At 43.2% G+C, this 23,297-nt stretch overlaps 1 protein-coding gene across 1 annotated transcript in view; it reads right to left on the bottom strand.

The window, feature by feature from the left end:
• Nucleotides 1-23,297, bottom strand: part of LOC124041775 (tensin-3-like) — a 96,865-nt gene that overhangs the window by 68,556 nt on the left and 5,012 nt on the right. The window contains exon 2 of the mRNA XM_046359773.1: nt 270-440. Within this exon, the coding sequence (XP_046215729.1) occupies nt 270-419 (150 nt within the window). The 5' untranslated portion in view covers nt 420-440. The remainder of the gene's footprint in view (nt 1-269; nt 441-23,297) is intronic.

Genomic DNA, 23,297 nt, shown 5'->3' on the forward strand with positions numbered 1-23,297 from the left:
TCTGTGCTTCACACTGTGCCACACTAAAAGGTGGTTGTGCTGAGGTTAAAGTAGGCTATTTTCCTGTTATCATCACTTCTATTAAAAAAAAAAAAATCTGTCAATGATACAGGGTCACTTGGTTAATAACCGTCACAATTGAAACTTTTCCAAATCAAGAAAACAAACAACCCAGTAATAGAGGACTAGGCTTTTAAGTTTGAAATGTCTAGGTATCAGTGAGATGAAGGATGGTGTGAGACACATGGACACGACTAGTACTAACTGACCAGGTAGTTATCAGCGTGCTTGGACTTGAGCATCCGTGTGACATCCTTCAGGTTGTGAAAGTAGATCTCCTCTGAGCATGCCCGGGGGAAGGACACAGCGATAATGCGCTCCGTCACGTAAGTCAGGTCAAGTTCGTATCCCTCCTCCATCTTCACATCTGGGTCTTCTTCCTTTTGAGGAGAGAGAAAGAGAGATGCCTCAGGACCTGTGATGCAATTTCCTCTGCCCATTGGAAGTATGCATGTTTTTTAGTTTTTTTTACTGTAGTCAGTGATTGATGTGCAAAGTCCTTGGTGTCAGCAATTGTGACCGGCCACCCCGCTGAACCTTTAGAATAGGAACACAGGCCTACTGTAGGTTGTATGACAAAGAAGGACGCCTGTTTACATTCAACTGTCTGTCTGCACAGGTGCCACACTGACTTCCATTATGCCTCATGGAGATGTTGATGAAACAATATTTCCACTATTATGTTTGCTTTTAAGTGTATTCCTAATTTCTATTAACTCCATGTAAAAAAAAGTAACTGCTGTTGAATAGGAAAACAATGAAATAGTCACCAACTGATCATGCTGAGTTGACACAGTAAAAACAAGACAAGACCGCAACAATGAAGCAAAAAAAACTTCTGAAGACTGTAAGAATTCCGGATGAAACCAGTCGTGTGCAGTGTGCCGTGTAGCCCTGAAACATGGTGTGTTCCTGTGACCTCATGGCCATGAACTTCCTGTGTAGCTGCTAGAGAGAGAGAGAGAGAGAGAGAGAGAGAGAGAGAGAGAGAGAGAGAGAGAGAGAGAGAGAGAGAGAGAGAGAGAGAGAGAGAGAGAGAGGGAGGGAGGCTTCCCCCACACATCTCTTATCTAGCCTATCCATTGTAATCTGTGTTCTAGACTTCTGGCCCAGCGCTCTGTCTTGCCTGTCAGCTGGGAAGTGATTCTTTAAACAACAGGCATGCTGGTAGCTGGCATCCCTACAAAGATAATCCATCAAAAATACCACAATACAAATCTCAGTGTGAATATTTCTTGGAATCATTTTTTTTACATCAGAATCATATTCTATTTCTAGGCCATTCTATCAGTTTCCCAATTTCACTGACAACGACAAGAATCAAACTAAGGAATCAAACTGAATCAAGTTTGATGAGTTCTCTAACAGTATTGATTTCAAGGTAGTTCCCCAACAGGGCATGGCTCTGTAACAATAAAATAACAACAAAACTCTCAACATGTACATGTTCATCTATGTCATGCCTGTTCTCCTTCCAATCTAGACCAACACGATGGCGACAAATAGTCAGCTTGGAATTTTCTGTTCACAGCCCAACACCACACACACATGTAGGCCTATAGAAAGGCTAATGAATCAAAATGTGGTGTTCCAGTCGAGTCACCTAGTTGCTTGTTGTGATTAACAGTGAAAAGGCCTTGGTCCGTCCCATTGGGGAATGTGCCTGTTAATTAAGTCTGAAGTGACTGCAGGCTAAAGTCAAACACTTTGAATGACTCTGGAAAGAAGGGCCAGGGTTGTAAACCAGGGAGCCGCGGCCTACTGCACCCAGGGGACTTAAACCACCCCTCAGAGTGGAATAAAAGGATGGCTATGTGTGTGTGTGTGTGTGTGTGTGTGTGTGTGTGTGTGTGTGTGTGTGTGTGTGTGTGTGTGTGTGTGTGTGTGTGTGTGTGTGTGTGTGTGTGTGTGTGTGTGTGTGTGTGTGTGTGTGTGTGTGTGTGTGTGTGTGTGTGTGTGTGTGTGTGTGTGTGTGTGTGAGAGGGTCATCGCTAGGGGAAACAGACTGGGGGTAGTGGAGGGTGTGTGGGAGCGTGTGTGTGTGTGTGTGTGTGTAAGGGGTGGTCACACACAGTTAGTGGGGTTAGTCTATTTCCCTCGGGAGCTGCAGGAAAAACTGTTGGCTAATGAGAATTTAATGAACAGGTTGACCGGTCAACACTTGAGAGTTGTGATTTCAGTGGTGAAGGGGACTGTGTGAGAGGAAGGCTGGACTGGACTGTGTTTTAGAAAGTGTTTGAGCATGGTGACAGAGAGAGGAGAGTGGTTCTGGAAACCACCACTACTTAACCTCTGAATGACTCTAAGGTGTTGTAGAATGTTGTTTCAAACGCTGAAGTTAAAGATGTGTTTGTGTTTAATAGTCTACCCTCGCAGAGGTATTTAAAATAATTTAATGTGCGCCAAGTTTTCCCTTATCCCATAAAGTTCTAGGCCTAAATCATAGTAAAGTTGAATGACTTTATTAACAGACTATCCTACTTTCATTCAATTGAGACATTTTAATTTCCAAAACATAGGTCTATTCGATACATCGAAACATATGTCAGTCTACTTGATGACAAATGTACATTTCAGTGTGAGCACAGACATTTGAAAGAAGTTATGGTAGCCCACTCCTGGGTTACATTTCATCCTGAAACTCCTTAATTTTATACTCAATTACATATCAATATAAATCATCCAGACATATGCTGCGGTAGTGCTTTTCAAGTAGGCCCCTTTCTCCGATAGTCCCATTCTGCCTCTCATCACTCAAGTCAGGCAAACAGCAGCGACTTGCCCCAGCACGCACTACAGATAATTGCTCTTTAATTTACACAGAGTGCTTTTGTTCCTGGTTCGGGGCATGGTGCTCGGCCACAACAGCACAACACAACAACCGACCAAGGCAGCCGTGCCAAGGATCGCAAAGTTCAGCCCACAGCCCACCCATGGCACAATGACTGGGAGTAGACAGTTGAGCAACTGCAGTAGAAAAAGGGTAGTAGAGCTAAGCTATGTGTTGATTGAAAAAGTAGGTTGCCAGCAGACTCCATAGAGAACAAGCTGAAACAGGGCTGCTCAGTTAGGATGCTAGGGATTTAGGTGTTACTCTGGATTCCCTAGCTGACACAGCCCCTGGAGGTATGGGTAAAAGCTGGGCTGGGCTGTGATGCGTGGGCGCTGTCAACAGGACTGAGATGAGCATAGAGCACTCAGCACTGAGACCTGGGACTGCATCTCAATAGTCTTCAATTGCTTGTTTTCTTCCAGACATCCTGAAGGAGAGGATTGAGGTAAAGAGTGGTGCCACCTCAGAGTATTGACACACAGCCCTGATCTCTCCTGGGAACCACATCCCTCACCTGGTTGTAGCTGACACAGCATGGAATCTCAAATCATAAACTGCAGGGCAGGCAACAGAAGAAACACTGAGCGCTGTTGACAGGCTGGGGATAAAATCCACCCACTAATAATCCATGTTGGTCAGCCTCTGAGAATTGAAGCATGGTCCAATCATGTGAACATTGATGGTTGTTTACATTTTTGATCAGATTGTGGTGACAACATTTGCCAAAAAACCCAGCATTCTGGACTGGCACAAATAATAAAGTAATCTAAGGGACTGTTCAAAAATGACTTGGGGGGTGGGTTGGGGTCCAAAATAGGACAGGGGGTGTAACCTTTTCTTTTGCTTTGGGGAGGGTTGTATGTCTTTTTTCTTGGGCACAGAGGAGGGGAGTGAATTTTCTCCAAGGTTTACATTCAGTATTTTTCAGGTTTTCCTATATAGGCCTAATTTCTTGCATCCTAGTCACATTTCCTCATCTGCTTGCATGTGCCTCCCTAATCAAGGCGTTTTGGTACTTCCCAACCCTACGCTTTTCCGCGTGCTAACTATACCAAAAGTCAATATAGTCTACCAGTCTTACTGTCTATCCTGCCCTTCTACACCTGCATTGCTTGCTGTTTGGGGTTTTAGGCTGGGTTTCTGTACAGCATTTTGAGATATCAGCTGATGTACGAAGGCCTATATAAATACATTTGATTTGATTTGATTTATTCACCATTCATAGTGAAAATAGTGGTAGGATCTGCAATAGGCTAACTAGCAATCATACCACACATCAAATCATTCAAAGCTGCACCAACATGTTCAATATACAGTACCAGTCAAAAGTTTGGAAACACCTACTCATTCAAGGGTTTTTCTTAATTTCTATTTTCTACATTGTAGAATAACAGTAAAGACATCAAAACTATTAAATAACACATATAGAATAATGCCATAACCAAAAAAGTGTTAAACAAATCAAAATATATTTAACATTTGAGATTCTTGAAAATAGCCATCCTTTGCCTTGATGTCAGCTTGCACACTCTTGGCATTCTCTCAACCAGCTTTATGAGGCAGTCACCTGGAATGCATTTCAATTAACAGGTGTGCCTTGTTAAAAGTACATTTGTGGAATTTCTTTTCTTCTTAATGTGTTTGAGCCAATCAGTTCAAATCAAAGTCTATTTGTCACGTGCGCTGAATACAACAGGTGTAGTAGTCCTTACAGTGAAATGCTTACTTACAGGCTCTAACCAATAGTGCAAAAAATGTATTAGGTGAACAATAGGTAGATAAAGAAATAAAACAACAGTAAAAAGACAGGCTGTAAACAGTAGCGAGGCTATAAAAGTAGTGAGGCTACATACAGACACCGGATAGTCAGGCTGATTGAGGTAGTATGTACATGTAGCTATGGTTAAAGTGACTATGCATAAATGATGAACAGAAAGTAGAAGTAGCATAAAAGAGGGGTTGGAGGTGGGAACACAATGCAAATAGTCCAGGTAATCATTTGATTACCTGTTCAGGAGTCTTATGGCTTAGGGGTAAAAACTGTTGAGAAGACTTTTTGTCCTAGACTTGGCACTCAGTTGTGTTGTGACAAGGTAGGGTTGGTATTCAGAAGATAGCCCTATTTGGTAAAAGACCAAATCCATATTATGGCAAGAACAGCTCAAATAAGCAAAGAAAAAGGACTGTCCATCACTACTTTAAGACATGAAGGTCAGTCAATGCGGAAAAAACTTTGAAAGTTTCTTCAAGTGCATCAAGTTCTATGATGAAACTGACTCTCATGACGACCGCCACAGGAAAGGAAGACCCAGAGGATACGTTCATTAGAGTTCCCAGACTCAGAAATGGGCAATTAACTGCACCTCAGATTGCAGCCCAAATCAATGCTTCACAGAGTTCAAGTAAAAGACACATATCAACATCAACTGTTCAAAGGAGACTGAGTGAATCAGGACTGTATGGTTGAAGTGCTGCAAAAAACACTACTAAAGGACACCAATAAGAAGAAGAGACTTGCTTGGGCCAAGAAACATGACATTAGACTGGTGGAAATCTATCCTTTTGCCTGATGAGTCCAAATTTTAGATTTTTGGTTCCAACCGCAGTGTCTTTGTGCGACGCAGAGTAGGTAACTGATAATGTCCGCACATGTGTTTCCAACAGTGAAGCATGGAGGAGGAGGTGTGATGGTGTGGGGAGGGGGGCTATGCTCGTGACACTGTCTGTGATTTATTTAGTATTCAAGGCACACTTAACCAGCATGGCTACCATAGCATTCTGCAGCGATACACAATCCCATCTGGTTTGCGCTTTATGGGACTATCATTTGTTTTTCAATGGGACAATGGCCCAACACATCTCTAGGCTGTGTAAGGGCTATTTGACAAAGAAGGAGAGTGTTGGTGTTCTGCATCAGATGACTTGGCCTCCACAATCACCCAACCTTAACCCAATTGAGATGGTTTGGGATGAGTTGGACCGCAGAGTGAAGGAAAAGCAGCCAACAAGTACTCAGCATATGTGGAAACTCCTTCAAGACAGTTGTAAAAGTATTCCAGGTGAAGCTGGTTGAGAGAATGCCAAAAGTGTGCAAAGCTGTCATCAAGGCAAACATTGGCTACTTTGAAGAATCTCAAATCTACCCTTGAATGAGTAGGTGTGTCCAAACCTTTGACTGGTACTGTAAATTTGGAGGCGGCAGGTAGCGTAGTGGTTATAGTGTTGGACTAGTAACCGAAAGGTTGCAAGATTGAATCCCTGAGCTGACAAGGTAAAAATCTGTTGTTCTGCCTCTGAACTAGGCAGTTAACCCACTGTTCCTCGGCTGTCATTGAAAATAAGAATTTGTTCTTTAACTGACTTGCCTAGTTAAGTAAAGGTATATATAAAAACAAATACAGCCAGAAAGGCCGGCTACTGTGCCTTCCTAGACCGTATAAACTGTTGACAGTAGACCCACAACTGATTCAAATGGTTTCCTAGGTTAGATGCATTCTTTAGTGGATCATCAATCTCCCAAATTGTCCTAAAGTAATGAGGCCACATATGCTCCCAGCAGGGCCAGTTATTCAGGAAACCTTAACATGCTCTTTGCCTCCTATTTGATCTGAGTGGCTTTCCCTCATGCTCCTAGAACCTAATTCTTCAATATAGCCTTAATATTTGTCATTTCACTTTTAAAGTGTATTACTTTTTATGTATGGCATGAACACAACAAGTCACAATGTTTTAATCTGAATAAGCTACTTCATAAGTCTCCTGTAGGCTGCCTCCGCAAGTTTATCCACTAATATACTGCGATTCCAGCATCCAAACAGGACACTGTGCGCCCCCCATTTGATGAATGGAAAGAGAAATCTCCCACTGGGCACACCACCAGTGTGTCCAGAACATTTTGAATGGGGTGCCCAAGGTGGGACACAGACCCAGTTTAGGGGGGACATAACATTTTGAATGGGGTGGCCAAGGTGGGGCACAGACCCAGTTTAGGGGGGACATAACATTTTGAATGGGGTGGCCAAGGTGGGGCACAGACCCAGTTTAGGGGGGCCATAACATTTTGAATGGGGTGGCCAAGGTGGGGCACAGACCCAGTTTAGGGGGGCCATAACATGTTGAATGGGGTGGCCAAGGTGGGGCACAGACCCAGTTTAGTGTGTCCAGAACATGTTGAACCTTAATCGTTGGAAGGTGGATTTTTTTCAAAAGAATTATGATGGTTCAGCACATTAAATGCTTCAGCTTTGGTTTGGTATATTTCCCTGTTCAAATAAATCAGTTATCAATTCCATCAGTCTTGTTACAGTGTTTGCATCGGGGACATCAATTGTATGTGGCTGGCTAGCTTAACACCAACAATTTAAAATAGAATTTAGTCATTTAGCAGACACTCTTCTCCAGAACGACTTACAGGAGCAATTCCAGTTAAGTGCCTTGCCCAAGGGCACATCAACAAATGATTAACCTACGGTTTTGAACCAGTGACCTTTTGGTTACTGGCACAATGTGCTTAACCACTAGGCTACTAAAATAATTCCAATCCCTACTTAAAGGCAAATGCAGTTTAGCGGTATGAAAGGGCTGACTTTAAGACCATGGGGACACCTGGCCATTGGAAGGGAAGGCTGTTTGTATGGCTGGCTTTATGGACAGCCAGTCCATTCAGCTGCAGTGCAGAAGTAAAGATGGCTGTAGTAGATGGCTTTGGCTAGGTAACTGCTTGCGTGTGCACACATTTTTTATGGGCTTTATAGTACATGTAATTTAACTGTAAAAATGTCCCTTTAAATGTGTCAGGAACCCACCAGTCATTATGTTTTCATCTGATTGTCAAAGAAATCACTTAAAACCTTAGGTTAAGTTTGTCTACTCCACAATAAGTCCAGCATCCGAACAGTGTACTGTGCACCCGCAATTTGAATGGAAAGGGACATCTATTACAAACACCATAAGTGTAATGACATTCAGCCTACAAAGTGGTGTGTATTCCTAAAAAAATATATACAATAACAAAAGAAACAAACTTCTAAAATAATTTCTCATTCATGTCTATCCATGTTTCATAATTTAATCTATTTCACCAAAGAAAGCATCGTTGAGACTGGTGATTTGCGGGTACTATTTAATGAAGCTGCCATTTGAGGACTTGTGAGGCGTCTGTTTCTCAAACTAGACACTCTAATGTACTTGTCCTCTTGCTCAGTTGTGCACCGGGGCCTCCCACTCCTCTTTCTATTCTGGTTAGGGCCAGTTTGCTCTGTTCTGTGAAGGGAGACCACTAGTACACAGCGTTGTACAAGATCTTTGGATTCTTGGCAATTTCTCGCATTGAATAGCCTTAATTTCTCAGAACAAGAATAGACTGACGAGTTTCAGAAGAAAGTTATTTGTTTCTGGCCATTTTGAGCCTGTAATCAAACCCACAAATGTTGATGCTCCAGATACTCAACTAGTCAAATACAAAAGGCCAGTTTTAATTGCTTCTTTAATCAGAACAACAGTTCTCAGCTGTGTTAACATAATATCAAAAATGTTTTCTAATGATCAATTAGCCTTTTAAAATTATAAACTTGGATTAGCTAACACAACGTGCCATCAGAACACAGGAGTGATGCTTGCTGATAATGGGCCTCTGTACGCATATGTAGAAATTCCATAAGAAATCTGTCATTTCCAGCTACAATATTCATTTACAACATTAACAATGTATACACTGTATTTCTGATCAATTTGATGTTATTTGAATGGACAAATTTTTCTTTCAAAAAGTGACCCCAAACTTTTGAACGGAAGTGTAATATTGAATTATGTTTGGTTGACAATACAACATAATGTCAACATTTAAATGTGATGTATCTATTGCTTGGGTAGATTAATCTGTACCACTGACTTAGTCTGGCTTTAATTCCATTTTGTCTACAAATTAATAATTGATATGTTGGATTCACATCTCCATCGCACCCAAAAATCAGAAAACAAACAAATACAATTAAAATAAAGTTTGAATTAGTCCAATTCTTTAACTTAGATTTTTGGGTCGATACAGTTATTTTTATTCGCAGTCATAATCATTATTTAGAGTTAATTTAATGAGTGGGGAGGGTGTGCATTTGTTACAGTACAAGGGGACGGTCATGTGAAAATATTGTTTATGTTGTGGAGGGGGGGGGGGGTGTATTTTTTTTATGACACCTCGGGTGCTTTCGAAGGTTACCTAATCATATTGGAGGGTTGGACCACAGCAACTGAGTCCAATTACGACGTCCACATTTTGTTTGTACATTATTTGGTTGCATTTTCCATTAAAAAACACATTGTGGTGATCGTGACGGAGATGTATGTTCGTGCGTGTTTTGACTGTAAGAGATACATTTAAAAAACAAGATATATATGGACGGAAATAGACGAGGAGCTGAGATGTGGATAAAACTCAAGAGAAGTGAAACAAGCAAGACATATGAATGGTAAAGGGAAGGGAAAAAGAGAGGGAGCCCTGTGTTTAGAGGTAAAATGAGGAGCACGTGAAACAGCTTAAGGTGAGAGAAGCAGTATAATCCTTTAAAGCAAGTGTCTAAAACCACATAGATGGGATTTAACTCACTATGCAGCCATAAAGTCCTCAGTCCTGACTTCCACATATGACCATCTTTAGAAGTTCTACTAATATATTTATTGGTTAATGTCATATATCCTGACTTGCCAAGCAAGCACCGTTTCAACAGCACTGTCTGGCCAGAAACCATTACAATAACTGCCATAATAGTCCATAGACTAGATATGGGAGGGTTTGATACAGGGAAGGAATGTAGTGAACAAAGTACATGATGTAAAGATCACTGGAAAAGTAGTTGGCATCAAAAAGCACCCATTCTACTAAATAATTTGACTGTATTTCCACACAGAGAAACAGTTATAGTGGTGAGTTGTATCTCCACCCAGAGGACCAGTTAAAGTGGTGAGTTGTATCTCCAGAGGAACAGTTATAGTGGTGAGTTATATCTCCACACAGAGGAACAGTTAAAGTGGTGAGTTGTGTCTCCAGAGGAACAGTTAAGTGGTGAGTTGTATCTCCAGACAGAGGACCAGTTAAAGTGGTGAGTTGTATCTCCAGACAGAGGAACAGTTATAGTGGTGAGTTGTATCTCCAGACAGAGGACCAGTTATAGTGGTGAGTTGTATCTCCAGACAGAGGAACAGTTATAGATGTGAGTTATATCTCCAGACAGAGGAACAGTTATAGTGGTGAGTTGTATCTCCAGACAGAGGACCAGTTATAGTGGTGAGTTGTATCTCCACCCAGAGGAACAGTTAAAGTGGTGAGTTGTATCTCCAGAGGAACAGTTATAGTGGTGAGTTATATCTCCACACAGAGGAACAGTTAAAGTGGTGAGTTGTGTCTCCAGAGGAACAGTTAAGTGGTGAGTTGTATCTCCACACAGAGGAACAGTTATAGTGGTGAGTTGTATCTCCAGACAGAGGAACAGTTATAGTGGTGAGTTGTATCTCCAGACAGAGGAACAGTTATAGATGTGAGTTGTATCTCCACCCAGAGGAACAGTTAAAGTGGTGAGTTGTATCTCCAGACAGAGGACCAGTTATAGTGGTGAGTTGTATCTCCAGACAGAGGACCAGTTATAGTGGTGAGTTGTATCTCCAGACAGAGGACCATTTATAGTGGTGAGTTGTATCTCCAGACAGAGGAACAGTTATAGTGGTGAGTTGTATCTCCAGACAGAGGAACAGTTATAGATGTGAGTTGTATCTCCACCCAGAGGAACAGTTAAAGTGGTGAGTTGTATCTCCAGACAGAGGACCAGTTATAGTGGTGAGTTGTATCTCCAGACAGAGGACCAGTTATAGTGGTGAGTTGTATCTCCAGACAGAGGACCATTTATAGTGGTGAGTTGTATCTCCAGACAGAGGAACAGTTATAGTGGTGAGTTGTATCTTCAGACAGAAGAACAGTTATAGTGGTGAGTTGTATCTCCACACAGAGGAACAGTTAAAGTGGTGAGTTGTGTCTCCAGAGGAACAGTTAAGTGGTGAGTTGTATCTCCAGACAGAGGAACAGTTATAGTGGTGAGTTGTATCTCCAGACAGAGGACCAGTTATAGTGGTGAGTCATATCTCCAGACAGAGGAACAGTTATAGTGGTGAGTTGTATCTCCAGAGGAACAGTTATAGTGGTGAGTTGTATCTCCACACAGAGGAACAGTTATAGTGGTGAGTTGTATCTCCACACAGAGGAACAGTTATAGTGGTGAGTTGTATCTCCAGACAGAGGAACAGTTATAGTGGTGAGTTGTATCTCCAGACAGAGGAACAGTTATAGTGGTGAGTTGTATCTCCAGAGGAACAGTTATAGTGGTGAGTTGTATCTCCAGACAGAGGACCAGTTATAGTGGTGAGTTGTATCTCCACCCAGAGGAACAGTTAAAGTGGTGAGTTGTATCTCCAGAGGAACAGTTATAGTGGTGAGTTATATCTCCACACAGAGGAACAGTTAAAGTGGTGAGTTGTGTCTCCAGAGGAACAGTTAAGTGGTGAGTTGTATCTCCACACAGAGGAACAGTTATAGTGGTGAGTTGTATCTCCAGACAGAGGAACAGTTATAGTGGTGAGTTGTATCTCCAGACAGAGGAACAGTTATAGATGTGAGTTGTATCTCCACCCAGAGGAACAGTTAAAGTGGTGAGTTGTATCTCCAGACAGAGGACCAGTTATAGTGGTGAGTTGTATCTCCAGACAGAGGACCAGTTATGTGGTGAGTTGTATCTCCACACAGAGGAACAGTTATAGTGGTGAGTTGTATCTCCAGACAGAGGACCATTTATAGTGGTGAGTTGTATCTCCAGACAGAGGAACAGTTATAGTGGTGAGTTGTATCTTCAGACAGAAGAACAGTTATAGTGGTGAGTTGTATCTCCACACAGAGGAACAGTTAAAGTGGTGAGTTGTGTCTCCAGAGGAACAGTTAAGTGGTGAGTTGTATCTCCAGACAGAGGACCAGTTATAGTGGTGAGTTGTATCTCCAGACAGAGGACCAGTTATAGTGGTGAGTTGTATCTCCAGACAGAGGACCAGTTATAGTGGTGAGTTGTATCTCCACCCAGAGGAACAGTTAAAGTGGTGAGTTGTATCTCCAGAGGAACAGTTATAGTGGTGAGTTATATCTCCACACAGAGGAACAGTTAAAGTGGTGAGTTGTGTCTCCACAGAGGAACAGTTATAGTGGTGAGTTGTATCTCCACACAGAGGAACAGTTATAGTGGTGAGTTGTATCTCCAGACAGAGGAACAGTTATAGTGGTGAGTTGTATCTCCAGACAGAGGAACAGTTATAGATGTGAGTTGTATCTCCACACAGAGGAACAGTTAAAGTGGTGAGTTGTATCTCCAGACAGAGGACCAGTTATAGTGGTGAGTTGTATCTCCAGACAGAGGAACAGTTATAGTGGTGAGTTGTATCTTCAGACAGAAGAACAGTTATAGTGGTGAGTTGTATCTCCAGACAGAGGAACAGTTATAGTGGTGAGTTGTATCTCCAGACAGAGGAACAGTTATAGATGTGAGTTGTATCTCCACCCAGAGGAACAGTTAAAGTGGTGAGTTGTATCTCCAGACAGAGGACCAGTTATAGTGGTGAGTTGTATCTCCAGACAGAGGAACAGTTATAGTGGTGAGTTGTATCTCCAGACAGAGGAACATTTATAGTGGTGAGTTGTATCTCCAGACAGAGGAACAGTTATAGTGGTGAGTTGTATCTTCAGACAGAAGAACAGTTATAGTGGTGAGTTGTATCTCCACACAGAGGAACAGTTAAAGTGGTGAGTTGTATCTCCAGAGGAACAGTTATAGTGGTGAGTTGTATCTCCAGACAGAGGAACAGTTATAGTGGTGAGTTGTATCTCCAGACAGAGGACCAGTTATAGTGGTGAGTCATATCTCCAGACAGAGGAACAGTTATAGTGGTGAGTTGTATCTCCAGAGGAACAGTTATAGTGGTGAGTTGTATCTCCACACAGAGGAACAGTTATAGTGGTGAGTTGTATCTCCACACAGAGGAACAGTTATAGTGGTGAGTTGTATCTCCAGACAGAGGAACAGTTATAGTGGTGAGTTGTATCTCCAGACAGAGGAACAGTTATAGTGGTGAGTTGTATCTCCAGAGGAACAGTTATAGTGGTGAGTTGTATCTCCAGACAGAGGAACAGTTATAGTGGTGAGTTGTATCTCCACCCAGAGGAACAGTTAAAGTGGTGAGTTGTATCTCCAGAGGAACAGTTATAGTGGTGAGTTATATCTCCACACAGAGGAACAGTTAAAGTGGTGAGTTGTGTCTCCAGAGGAACAGTTAAGTGGTGAGTTGTATCTCCACACAGAGGAACAGTTATAGTGGTGAGTTGTATCTCCAGACAGAGGAACAGTTATAGTGGTGAGTTGTATCTCCAGACAGAGGAACAGTTATAGATGGTGAGTTGTATCTCCACCCAGAGGAACAGTTAAAGTGGTGAGTTGTATCTCCAGACAGAGGACCAGTTATAGTGGTGAGTTGTATCTCCAGACAGAGGACCAGTTATGTGGTGAGTTGTATCTCCACACAGAGGAACAGTTATAGTGGTGAGTTGTATCTCCAGACAGAGGACCATTTATAGTGGTGAGTTGTATCTCCAGACAGAGGAACAGTTATAGTGGTGAGTTGTATCTTCAGACAGAAGAACAGTTATAGTGGTGAGTTGTATCTCCACACAGAGGAACAGTTAAAGTGGTGAGTTGTATCTCCAGAGGAACAGTTAAGTGGTGAGTTGTATCTCCAGACAGAGGACCAGTTATAGTGGTGAGTTGTATCTCCAGACAGAGGACCAGTTATAGTGGTGAGTTGTATCTCCAGACAGAGGAACAGTTATAGTGGTGAGTTGTTTCTCCAGAGGAACAGTTATAGTGGTGAGTTGTATCTCCACACAGATGAACAGTTATAGTGGTGAGTTGTATCTCCACACAGAGGAACAGTTATAGTGGTGAGTTGTATCTCCAGACAGAGGAACAGTTATAGTGGTGAGTTGTATCTCCAGACAGAGGAACAGTTATAGTGGTGAGTTGTATCTCCAGAGGAACAGTTATAGTGGTGAGTTGTATCTCCACACAGAGGAACAGTTATAGTGGTGAGTTGTATCTCCACACAGAGGAACAGTTATAGTGGTGAGTTGTATCTCCAGACAGAGGAACAGTTATAGTGGTGAGTTGTATCTCCAGACAGAGGAACAGTTATAGTGGTGAGTTGTATCTCCAGAGGAACAGTTATAGTGGTGAGTTGTATCTCCAGAGGAACAGTTATAGTGGTGAGTTGTATCTCCAGAGGAACAGTTATAGTGGTGAGTTATATCTCCACACAAAGGAACAGTTAAAGTGGTGAGTTGTGTCTCCAGAGGAACAGTTAAGTGGTGAGTTGTATCTCCACACAGAGGAACAGTTATAGTGGTGAGTTGTATCTCCAGACAGAGGAACAGTTATAGTGGTGAGTTGTATCTCCAGACAGAGGAACAGTTATAGTGGTGAGTTGTATCTTCAGACAGAAGAACAGTTATAGTGGTGAGTTGTATCTCCACACAGAGGAACAGTTAAAGTGGTGAGTTGTGTCTCCAGAGGAACAGTTATAGTGGTGAGTTGTATCTCCAGACAGAGGACCAGTTATAGTGGTGAGTTGTATCTCCAGACAGAGGAACCAGTTATAGTGGTGAGTTGTATCTCCAGACAGAGGACCATTTATAGTGGTGAGTTGTATCTCCAGACAGAGGAACAGTTATAGTGGTGAGTTGTATCTTCAGACAGAAGAACAGTTATAGTGGTGAGTTGTATCTCCACACAGAGGAACAGTTAAAGTGGTGAGTTGTGTCTCCAGAGGAACAGTTAAGTGGTGAGTTGTATCTCCAGACAGAGGACCAGTTATAGTGGTGAGTTGTATCTCCAGACAGAGGACCAGTTATAGTGGTGAGTCATATCTCCAGACAGAGGAACAGTTATAGTGGTGAGTTGTATCTCCAGAGGAACAGTTATAGTGGTGAGTTGTATCTCCACACAGAGGAACAGTTATAGTGGTGAGTTGTATCTCCACACAGTGGAACAGTTATAGTGGTGAGTTGTATCTCCAGACAGAGGAACAGTTATAGTGGTGAGTTGTATCTCCAGACAGAGGAACAGTTATAGTGGTGAGTTGTATCTCCAGAGGAACAGTTATAGTGGTGAGTTGTATCTCCAGACAGAGGACCAGTTATAGTGGTGAGTTGTATCTCCACCCAGAGGAACAGTTAAAGTGGTGAGTTGTATCTCCAGAGGAACAGTTATAGTGGTGAGTTGTATCTCACAGAGGAACAGTTATAGTGGTGAGTTGTATCTCCAGAGGAACAGTTATAGTGGTGAGTTGTATCTCCACACAGAGGAACAGTTATAGTGGTGAGTTGTATCTCCAGACAGAGGAACAGTTATAGTGGTGAGTTGTATCTCCAGACAGAGGAACAGTTATAGATGTGAGTTGTATCTCCACCCAGAGGAACAGTTAAAGTGGTGAGTTGTATCTCCAGACAGAGGACCAGTTATAGTGGTGAGTTGTATCTCCAGACAGAGGACCAGTTATGTGGTGAGTTGTATCTCCACACAGAGGAACAGTTATAGTGGTGAGTTGTATCTCCAGACAGAGGACCATTTATAGTGGTGAGTTGTATCTCCAGACAGAGGAACAGTTATAGTGGTGAGTTGTATCTTCAGACAGAAGAACAGTTATAGTGGTGAGTTGTATCTCCACACAGAGGAACAGTTAAAGTGGTGAGTTGTGTCTCCAGAGGAACAGTTAAGTGGTGAGTTGTATCTCCAGACAGAGGACCAGTTATAGTGGTGAGTTGTATCTCCAGACAGAGGACCAGTTATAGTGGTGAGTTGTATCTCCAGACAGAGGAACAGTTATAGTGGTGAGTTGTTTCTCCAGAGGAACAGTTATAGTGGTGAGTTGTATCTCCACACAGATGAACAGTTATAGTGGTGAGTTGTATCTCCACACAGAGGAACAGTTATAGTGGTGAGTTGTATCTCCAGACAGAGGAACAGTTATAGTGGTGAGTTGTATCTCCAGACAGAGGAACAGTTATAGTGGTGAGTTGTATCTCCAGAGGAACAGTTATAGTGGTGAGTTGTATCTCCACACAGAGGAACAGTTATAGTGGTGAGTTGTATCTCCACACAGAGGAACAGTTATAGTGGTGAGTTGTATCTCCAGACAGAGGAACAGTTATAGTGGTGAGTTGTATCTCCAGACAGAGGAACAGTTATAGTGGTGAGTTGTATCTCCAGAGGAACAGTTATAGTGGTGAGTTGTATCTCCAGAGGAACAGTTATAGTGGTGAGTTGTATCTCCAGAGGAACAGTTATAGTGGTGAGTTATATCTCCACACAAAGGAACAGTTAAAGTGGTGAGTTGTGTCTCCAGAGGAACAGTTAAGTGGTGAGTTGTATCTCCACACAGAGGAACAGTTATAGTGGTGAGTTGTATCTCCAGACAGAGGAACAGTTATAGTGGTGAGTTGTATCTCCAGACAGAGGAACAGTTATAGTGGTGAGTTGTATCTTCAGACAGAAGAACAGTTATAGTGGTGAGTTGTATCTCCACACAGAGGAACAGTTATAGTGGTGAGTTGTGTCTCCAGAGGAACAGTTAAGTGGTGAGTTGTATCTCCAGACAGAGGACCAGTTATAGTGGTGAGTTGTATCTCCAGACAGAGGACCAGTTATAGTGGTGAGTTGTATCTCCAGACAGAGGAACATTTATAGTGGTGAGTTGTATCTCCAGAGGAACAGTTATAGTGGTGAGTTGTATCTCCAGACAGAGGAACAGTTATAGTGGTGAGTTGTATCTCCAGAGGAACAGTTATAGTGGTGAGTTGTATCTCCACACAGAGGAACAGTTATAGTGGTGAGTTGTATCTCCACACAGAGGAACAGTTATAGTGGTGAGTTGTATCTCCAGACAGAGGAACAGTTATAGTGGTGAGTTGTATCTCCAGAGGAACAGTTATAGTGGTGAGTTGTATCTCCACACAGAGGAACAGTTATTACATTACATTACATTTAAGTCATTTAGCAGACGCTCTTATCCAGAGCGACTTGAGTTGTACCTCCAGAGGAACAGTTATAGTGGTGAGTTATATCTCCAGACAGAGGAACAGTTATAGTGGTGAGTTGTATCTCCACCCAGAGGAACAGTTAAAGTGGTGAGTTGTATCTCCAGAGGAGCAGTTATAGTAGTGAGTTATATATCCACACAGAGGAACAGTTAAAGTGGTGAGTTGTATCTCCAGAGGAACAGTTATAGTGGTGAGTTGTATCTCCAGAGGAACAGTTATAGTGGTGAGTTATATCTCCACACAGAGGAACAGTTATAGTGGTGAGTTGTATCTCCAGACAGAGGAACAGTTATAGTGGTGAGTTGTATCTCCACACAGAGGAACAGTATAGTGGTGAGTTGTATCTCCAGACAGAGGACCAGTTATAATGGTGAGTTGTATCTCCAGACAGAGGAAAAGTTATAGTGGTGAGTTGTATCTCCAGAGGAACAGTTATAGTGGTGAGTTGTATCTCCAGACAGAGGAACAGTTATAGTGGTGAGTTGTATCTCCAGACAGAGGAAAAGTTATAGTGGTGAGTTGTATCTCCAGACAGAGGAACAGTTATAGTGGTGAGTTGTATCTCCACACAGAGGAACAGTTATAGTGGTGAGTTGTATCTCCAGACAGAGGAACAGTTATAGTGGTGAGTTGTATCTCCAGACAGAGGAACAGTTATAGTGGTGAGTTGTATCTCCAGACAGAGGAAAAGTTATAGTGGTGAGTTGTATCTCCAGACAGAGGAACAGTTATAGATGTGAGTTGTATCTCCACACAGAGGAACAGTTATAGTGGTGAGTTGTATCTCCAGACAGAGGAACAGTTATAGTGGTGAGTCATATCTCCAGACAGAGGAACAGTTATAGTGGTGAGTTGTATCTCCACACAGAGGAACAGTTATAGTGGTGAGTTGTATCTCCACACAGAGGAACAGTTATAGTGGTGAGTTGTATCTCCAGACAGAGGAACAGTTATAGTGGTGAGTTGTATCTCCAGACAGAGGAACAGTTATAGTGGTGAGTTGTATCTCCAGAGGAACAGTTATAGTGGTGAGTTGTATCTCCAGAGGAACAGTTATAGTGGTGAGTTATATCTCCACACAGAGGAACAGTTAAAGTGGTGAGTTGTATCTCCATACAGAGGAAAAGTTATAGTGGTGAGTTGTATCTCCAGACAGAGGAACAGTTATAGTGGTGAGTTGTATCTCCACACAGAGGAACAGTACAGTGGTGAGTTGTATCTCCAGACAGAGGACCAGTTATAATGGTGAGTTGTATCTCCAGACAGAGGAAAAGTTATAGTGGTGAGTTGTATCTCCAGAGGAACAGTTATAGTGGTGAGTTGTATCTCCAGACAGAGGAACAGTTATAGTGGTGAGTTGTATCTCCAGACAGAGGAAAAGTTATAGTGGTGAGTTGTATCTCCAGACAGAGGAACAGTTATAGATGTGAGTTGTATCTCCACACAGAGGAACAGTTATAGTGGTGAGTTGTATCTCCAGACAGAGGAACAGTTATAGTGGTGAGTTGTATCTCCAGACAGAGGAACAGTTATAGTGGTGAGTTGTATCTCCAGACAGAGGAAAAGTTATAGTGGTGAGTTGTATCTCCAGACAGAGGAACAGTTATAGATGTCAGTTGTATCTCCACACAGAGGAACAGTTATAGTGGTGAGTTGTATCTCCAGACAGAGGAACAGTTATAGTGGTGAGTTGTATCTCCAGACAGAGGAAAAGTTATAGTGGTGAGTTGTATCTCCAGACAGAGGAACAGTTATAGATGTGAGTTGTATCTCCACACAGAGGAACAGTTATAGTGGTGAGTTGTATCTCCAGACAGAGGAACAGTTATAGTGGTGAGTTGTATCTCCAGACAGAGGAACAGTTATAGTGGTGAGTTGTATCTCCAGACAGAGGAAAAGTTATAGTGGTGAGTTGTATCTCCAGACAGAGGAACAGTTATAGATGTGAGTTGTATCTCCACACAGAGGAACAGTTATAGTGGTGAGTTGTATCTCCAGACAGAGGAACAGTTATAGTGGTGAGTTGTACCTCCAGTGGTGTTTTTTGTATTGTATTTGTTTTAAATATCAGCTGGTTTAAAAAAAGAGGAGGGCCAAGACTCACCAGTCACTGGTACAGAAATGGTTCAGAAATGGTGTACTGTAGTGCCAATGTTATGTATCAGTGCTACTGCCTGAGTAGGGTGTATCGGGTGTGTGTGAGTTGGCGTCACGCTGCGATGTGGGCTGGTGTGGATGAAATGCCATGGCTGAATTCTTGTCCCAGTCCGCCTCTGGCAACCTGATGGCCAACAACCTCCCCCCCCATTCTTGGCTCAAAACATCAAACTTAGAACTGTTCTTATTGGCTGGTCTTGGTTCATGATTGACACCTTTACAAAAAAATATTGCAGTTTTGAAACTGCAGTAAAAGTGCAGTAGCTGCAGTCGACTGTGGTATTTTGGATGCAGTAATAGCAGAATGACTGCAGTGTACTGCAGTTCAACTGCAGTTATACTGCACTCTGACTGCAATATTTTTTGTAAGGGTAGTTTGTGGCAATGCCGTCCATTTTGGGGTTAGTTAGAATTCACCATGGTCACATTAAACCAGAAATATGTTCCAGTGCTGAAAAGGAGAGCAGTCAATGTAAGCAACACTCCAAAAAAGAAACCTCCCAGTTCTCTCTTAACCAAACATTGACAAAACCCAAATCTATAGTCAATAAAGTACAAAGTCAGCCTTTCCACTATGGCCTAAGGTTAGTATGTTATGAATGAGTCAAACGTGCCATACTTCTATTTAAAAAAGAAATAGGGAAACTAATGTGATATTGCTGCAGGGGGGATATGGCTCAGTACAGCTCAGCATGGGAGGACTTGGCCATGCTGTGGACCAATGTATAAACCAGCCACACGGAGCCTACTGTCTCTCTGGGAGTCAGTGTGCTTGGCTCGGCAGCCAGGTGCTATATTTACATTTTAACTGCTGGCACGGCCCCAAAGCTTGGGCCTTAAACTTATCTTTGTACTCATCCCCATTAATGGGTGCTGGGGTCCAGTTTAGAGGCCCCTTTGTTTAAAAATTTATTGCCCGCTATATATACATATTAGTAGTTATATTATGTTGAGGCCCTCGGGACGTCTGCCGATTTCATTTCGGTTTTTAGTTCCCTTTTCTTGTATTGTATTGAGTTTGTTTGCCCACACTCCACTATCTTCCGGGGCTTGTCTCTAAGAGAGTCATAGTTACTCCCGCCGTTTACCCGCGCTTCATTGAATTTCTTCACTTTGACATTCAGAGCACTGGGCAGAAATCACATCGCGTCATCACCCACCTTGGGCCTTCGCGATGCTTTGTTTTAATTAAACAGTCGGATTCCCCTGGTCCGCACCAGTTCTAAGTCAGCTGCTAGGCGCCGGCTGAGGCAACCTGCCTGAGGCCAACGAGCACCGTAGCTGGGGAGATCCGCGAGAAGGGCCCGGCACACGTCCAGAGTCGCCACTGCCAACCACCAACCCCCACCGAATCACCTTCAGAACGCCAACGGACACCACCCCAATGAACCCCCATAAGCAGCCCCTTGTGAGACCACAAACGAGAGCCCACGAGATGGGCCGCACAACGAACTTCCAGCGGTGGCGAGAGAAGGGAGGCGGAGCAACTGCTCACCCAGCCGCGGCTACAGGTACACATGAATGATCTTCTAAGCTGTTTGTCTTTGACCCTCAGCCACACCAAACGTGTCGTAAACGCTTCAGGAAGTCTAGCTGCTTACCGGGATATTGTTACGGTTTGTGTGTGTGTGGGGAGGGGGGATTTGAGCTGTAGTTGTGAATGGATGAAGTTCATCTTTTCAACTCAGCACTGCATGTTCTTTGCTTGTGGTGCAGTAGATCAATTATCCTTCCTACGGCTAGTTTGCAGAGACTGTGGGCTCCTGAAGGTATTTAGCATTCAATCTGGACGCCATCTAATAACCCTCCCTGATTCCCATCAGTCACTCAGACAGCTTGGCATGGATAGAAAGCAGCAGCACGCTTCAAACAGTAGAAGGGATAACATCTCCCACCATGACATGACAGGCTGGGTGGATGAAGTAGCTTTGGGGAGAAGAGAATAGGCCACAGTTTGTTCTGCCCGTTTCTTGTCTCGCTCGATAGTTTGACACTGTGTCTTCTGCCCGTTCCCTGTCTCGCTCGATAGTTTGACACTGTGTCTTCTGCCCATTTCCTGTCTCGCTCGATAGGTTTACACTGTGGCTTCTGCCCGTCTCCTGTCTCGCTCGATAGGTTTACACTGTGTCTTCTGCCCGTTTCCTGTCTCGCTCGATAGGTTTACACTGTGGCTTTGCTGCCCATTCAACACTGAAGAACCGAAATAAACAAAACCGAGGAATCTGTTGCAAAAAAAAGCTGCACTGTGGCTTTGACCCTCATTCAACACAGAAGAACCAGAAAAGAAAAGATAGAACAAATATTACAACAAATGTTATGGTTAAAATCAAATATTTTGATTAATAAAAAAACATTCTTCATGGAAAAATTCTAGTTTAAAAATGGTATTATATTTATTAATGATATTATGAATAGAAATGGAGGAGTTATGTCACATGCAGTTATCAAAAATAATTGGGAATATCTGCTCAATCCAAATGTACAACCAACTGATTACAGCATTACCACAAAATGGAGGAGGCAAGTGGAAAAGGGAGAAGGTAGGGAACCTGTTATCCTGCCATATATTAAAGATTAAAGACAAATTGTCTGAAAGGAACAGGCATAAATAGAAAAATATACCCGTTTCATCTGAGGACAAAAAGATTGACAGCCATGCCATACAGGTTGCAAAGTGAATTGGATGACATTTGTGATGTACCAATTCCATGGCATATGGTTTATGAACTGGTACAAAAAAACTACACTTGACTCAACAATTAGAGTTATTCAATATACATTATTATATACAATTCTTGCCACCAACAAAACAGTACAAGAATCTCAAGTTCGTAAATTTTGCTGTGAAGAGACAGAATCAATGGATAATTTATTCTGGTATTGCCCCTATGTAGCTTGATTCTGGTCGCAGGTTCAGGAATGGTTAAAAAATCACAACATGCACTTAAAATGAACCTTACAAATAGCAGTGTTGGGCAAATCTGGAAAGCCATAGTCAATCAATAAATAATATAATAATACTCGTAGGAAAGGTTTTCTTCGTTAGCTCACAATCTGTGGATAATATACGATTAGAACGATTCAAAAATGTTGTAAATAATCACAGCACAATTGAAAAATATATGGCACATGGAAACCAAACAAGGGCGGTCTATGCTGATAGGTGGGATGGGCTGAGAGTGGCTGAGGGTTGGTCTATGGTGATAGGTGAGATGGGCTGAGAGTGGCTGAGGGTTGGTCTACGGTGATAGGTGGGATGGGCTGAGAGTGGCTGAGGGTTGGTCTACGGTGATAGGTGGGATGGGCTGGGAGTGGCTGAGGGTTGGTCTATGGTGAAAGGTGAGATGGGCTGGGAGTGGCTGAGGGTTGGTCTACGGTGATAGGTGAGATGGGCTGAGAGTGGCTGAGGGTTGGTCTACGGTGAAAGGTGAGATGGGCTGAGAGTGGCTGAGGGTTGGTCTACGGTGATAGGTGGGATGGGCTGAGAGTGGCTGAGGGGTGGTCTGAGGTGATAGGTGGGATGGGCTGAGAGTGGCTGAGGGGTGGTCTGAGGTGATAGGTGGGATGGGCTGAGAGTGGCTGAGGGGTGGTCTGAGGTGATAGGTGGGATGGGCTGAGAGTGGCTGAGGGGTGGTCTGAGGTGATAGGTGGGATGGGCTGAGAGTGGCTGAGGGTTGGTCTATGGTGATAGGTGGGATGGGCTGAGAGTGGCTGAGGGGTGGTCTGAGGTGATAGGTGGGATGGGCTGAGAGTGGCTGAGGGGTGGTCTGAGGTGATAGGTGGGATGGGCTGAGAGTGGCTGAGGGGTGGTCTGAGGTGATAGGTGGGATGGGCTGAGAGTGGCTGAGGGTTGGTCTGAGGTGATAGGTGGGATGGGCTGAGAGTGGCTGAGGGGTGGTCTGAGGTGATAGGTGGGATGGGCTGAGAGTGGCTGAGGGGTGGTCTGAGGTGATAGGTGGGATGGGCTGAGAGTGGCTGAGGGGTGGTCTGAGGTGATAGGTGGGATGGGCTGAGAGTGGCTGAGGGGTGGTCTGAGGTGATAGGTGGGATGGGCTGAGAGTGGCTGAGGGTTGGTCT

This window comes from Oncorhynchus gorbuscha, linkage group LG08 (genome assembly GCF_021184085.1).
Source record: "Oncorhynchus gorbuscha isolate QuinsamMale2020 ecotype Even-year linkage group LG08, OgorEven_v1.0, whole genome shotgun sequence".
Taxonomy (NCBI): Eukaryota; Metazoa; Chordata; class Actinopteri; order Salmoniformes; family Salmonidae; genus Oncorhynchus; species Oncorhynchus gorbuscha.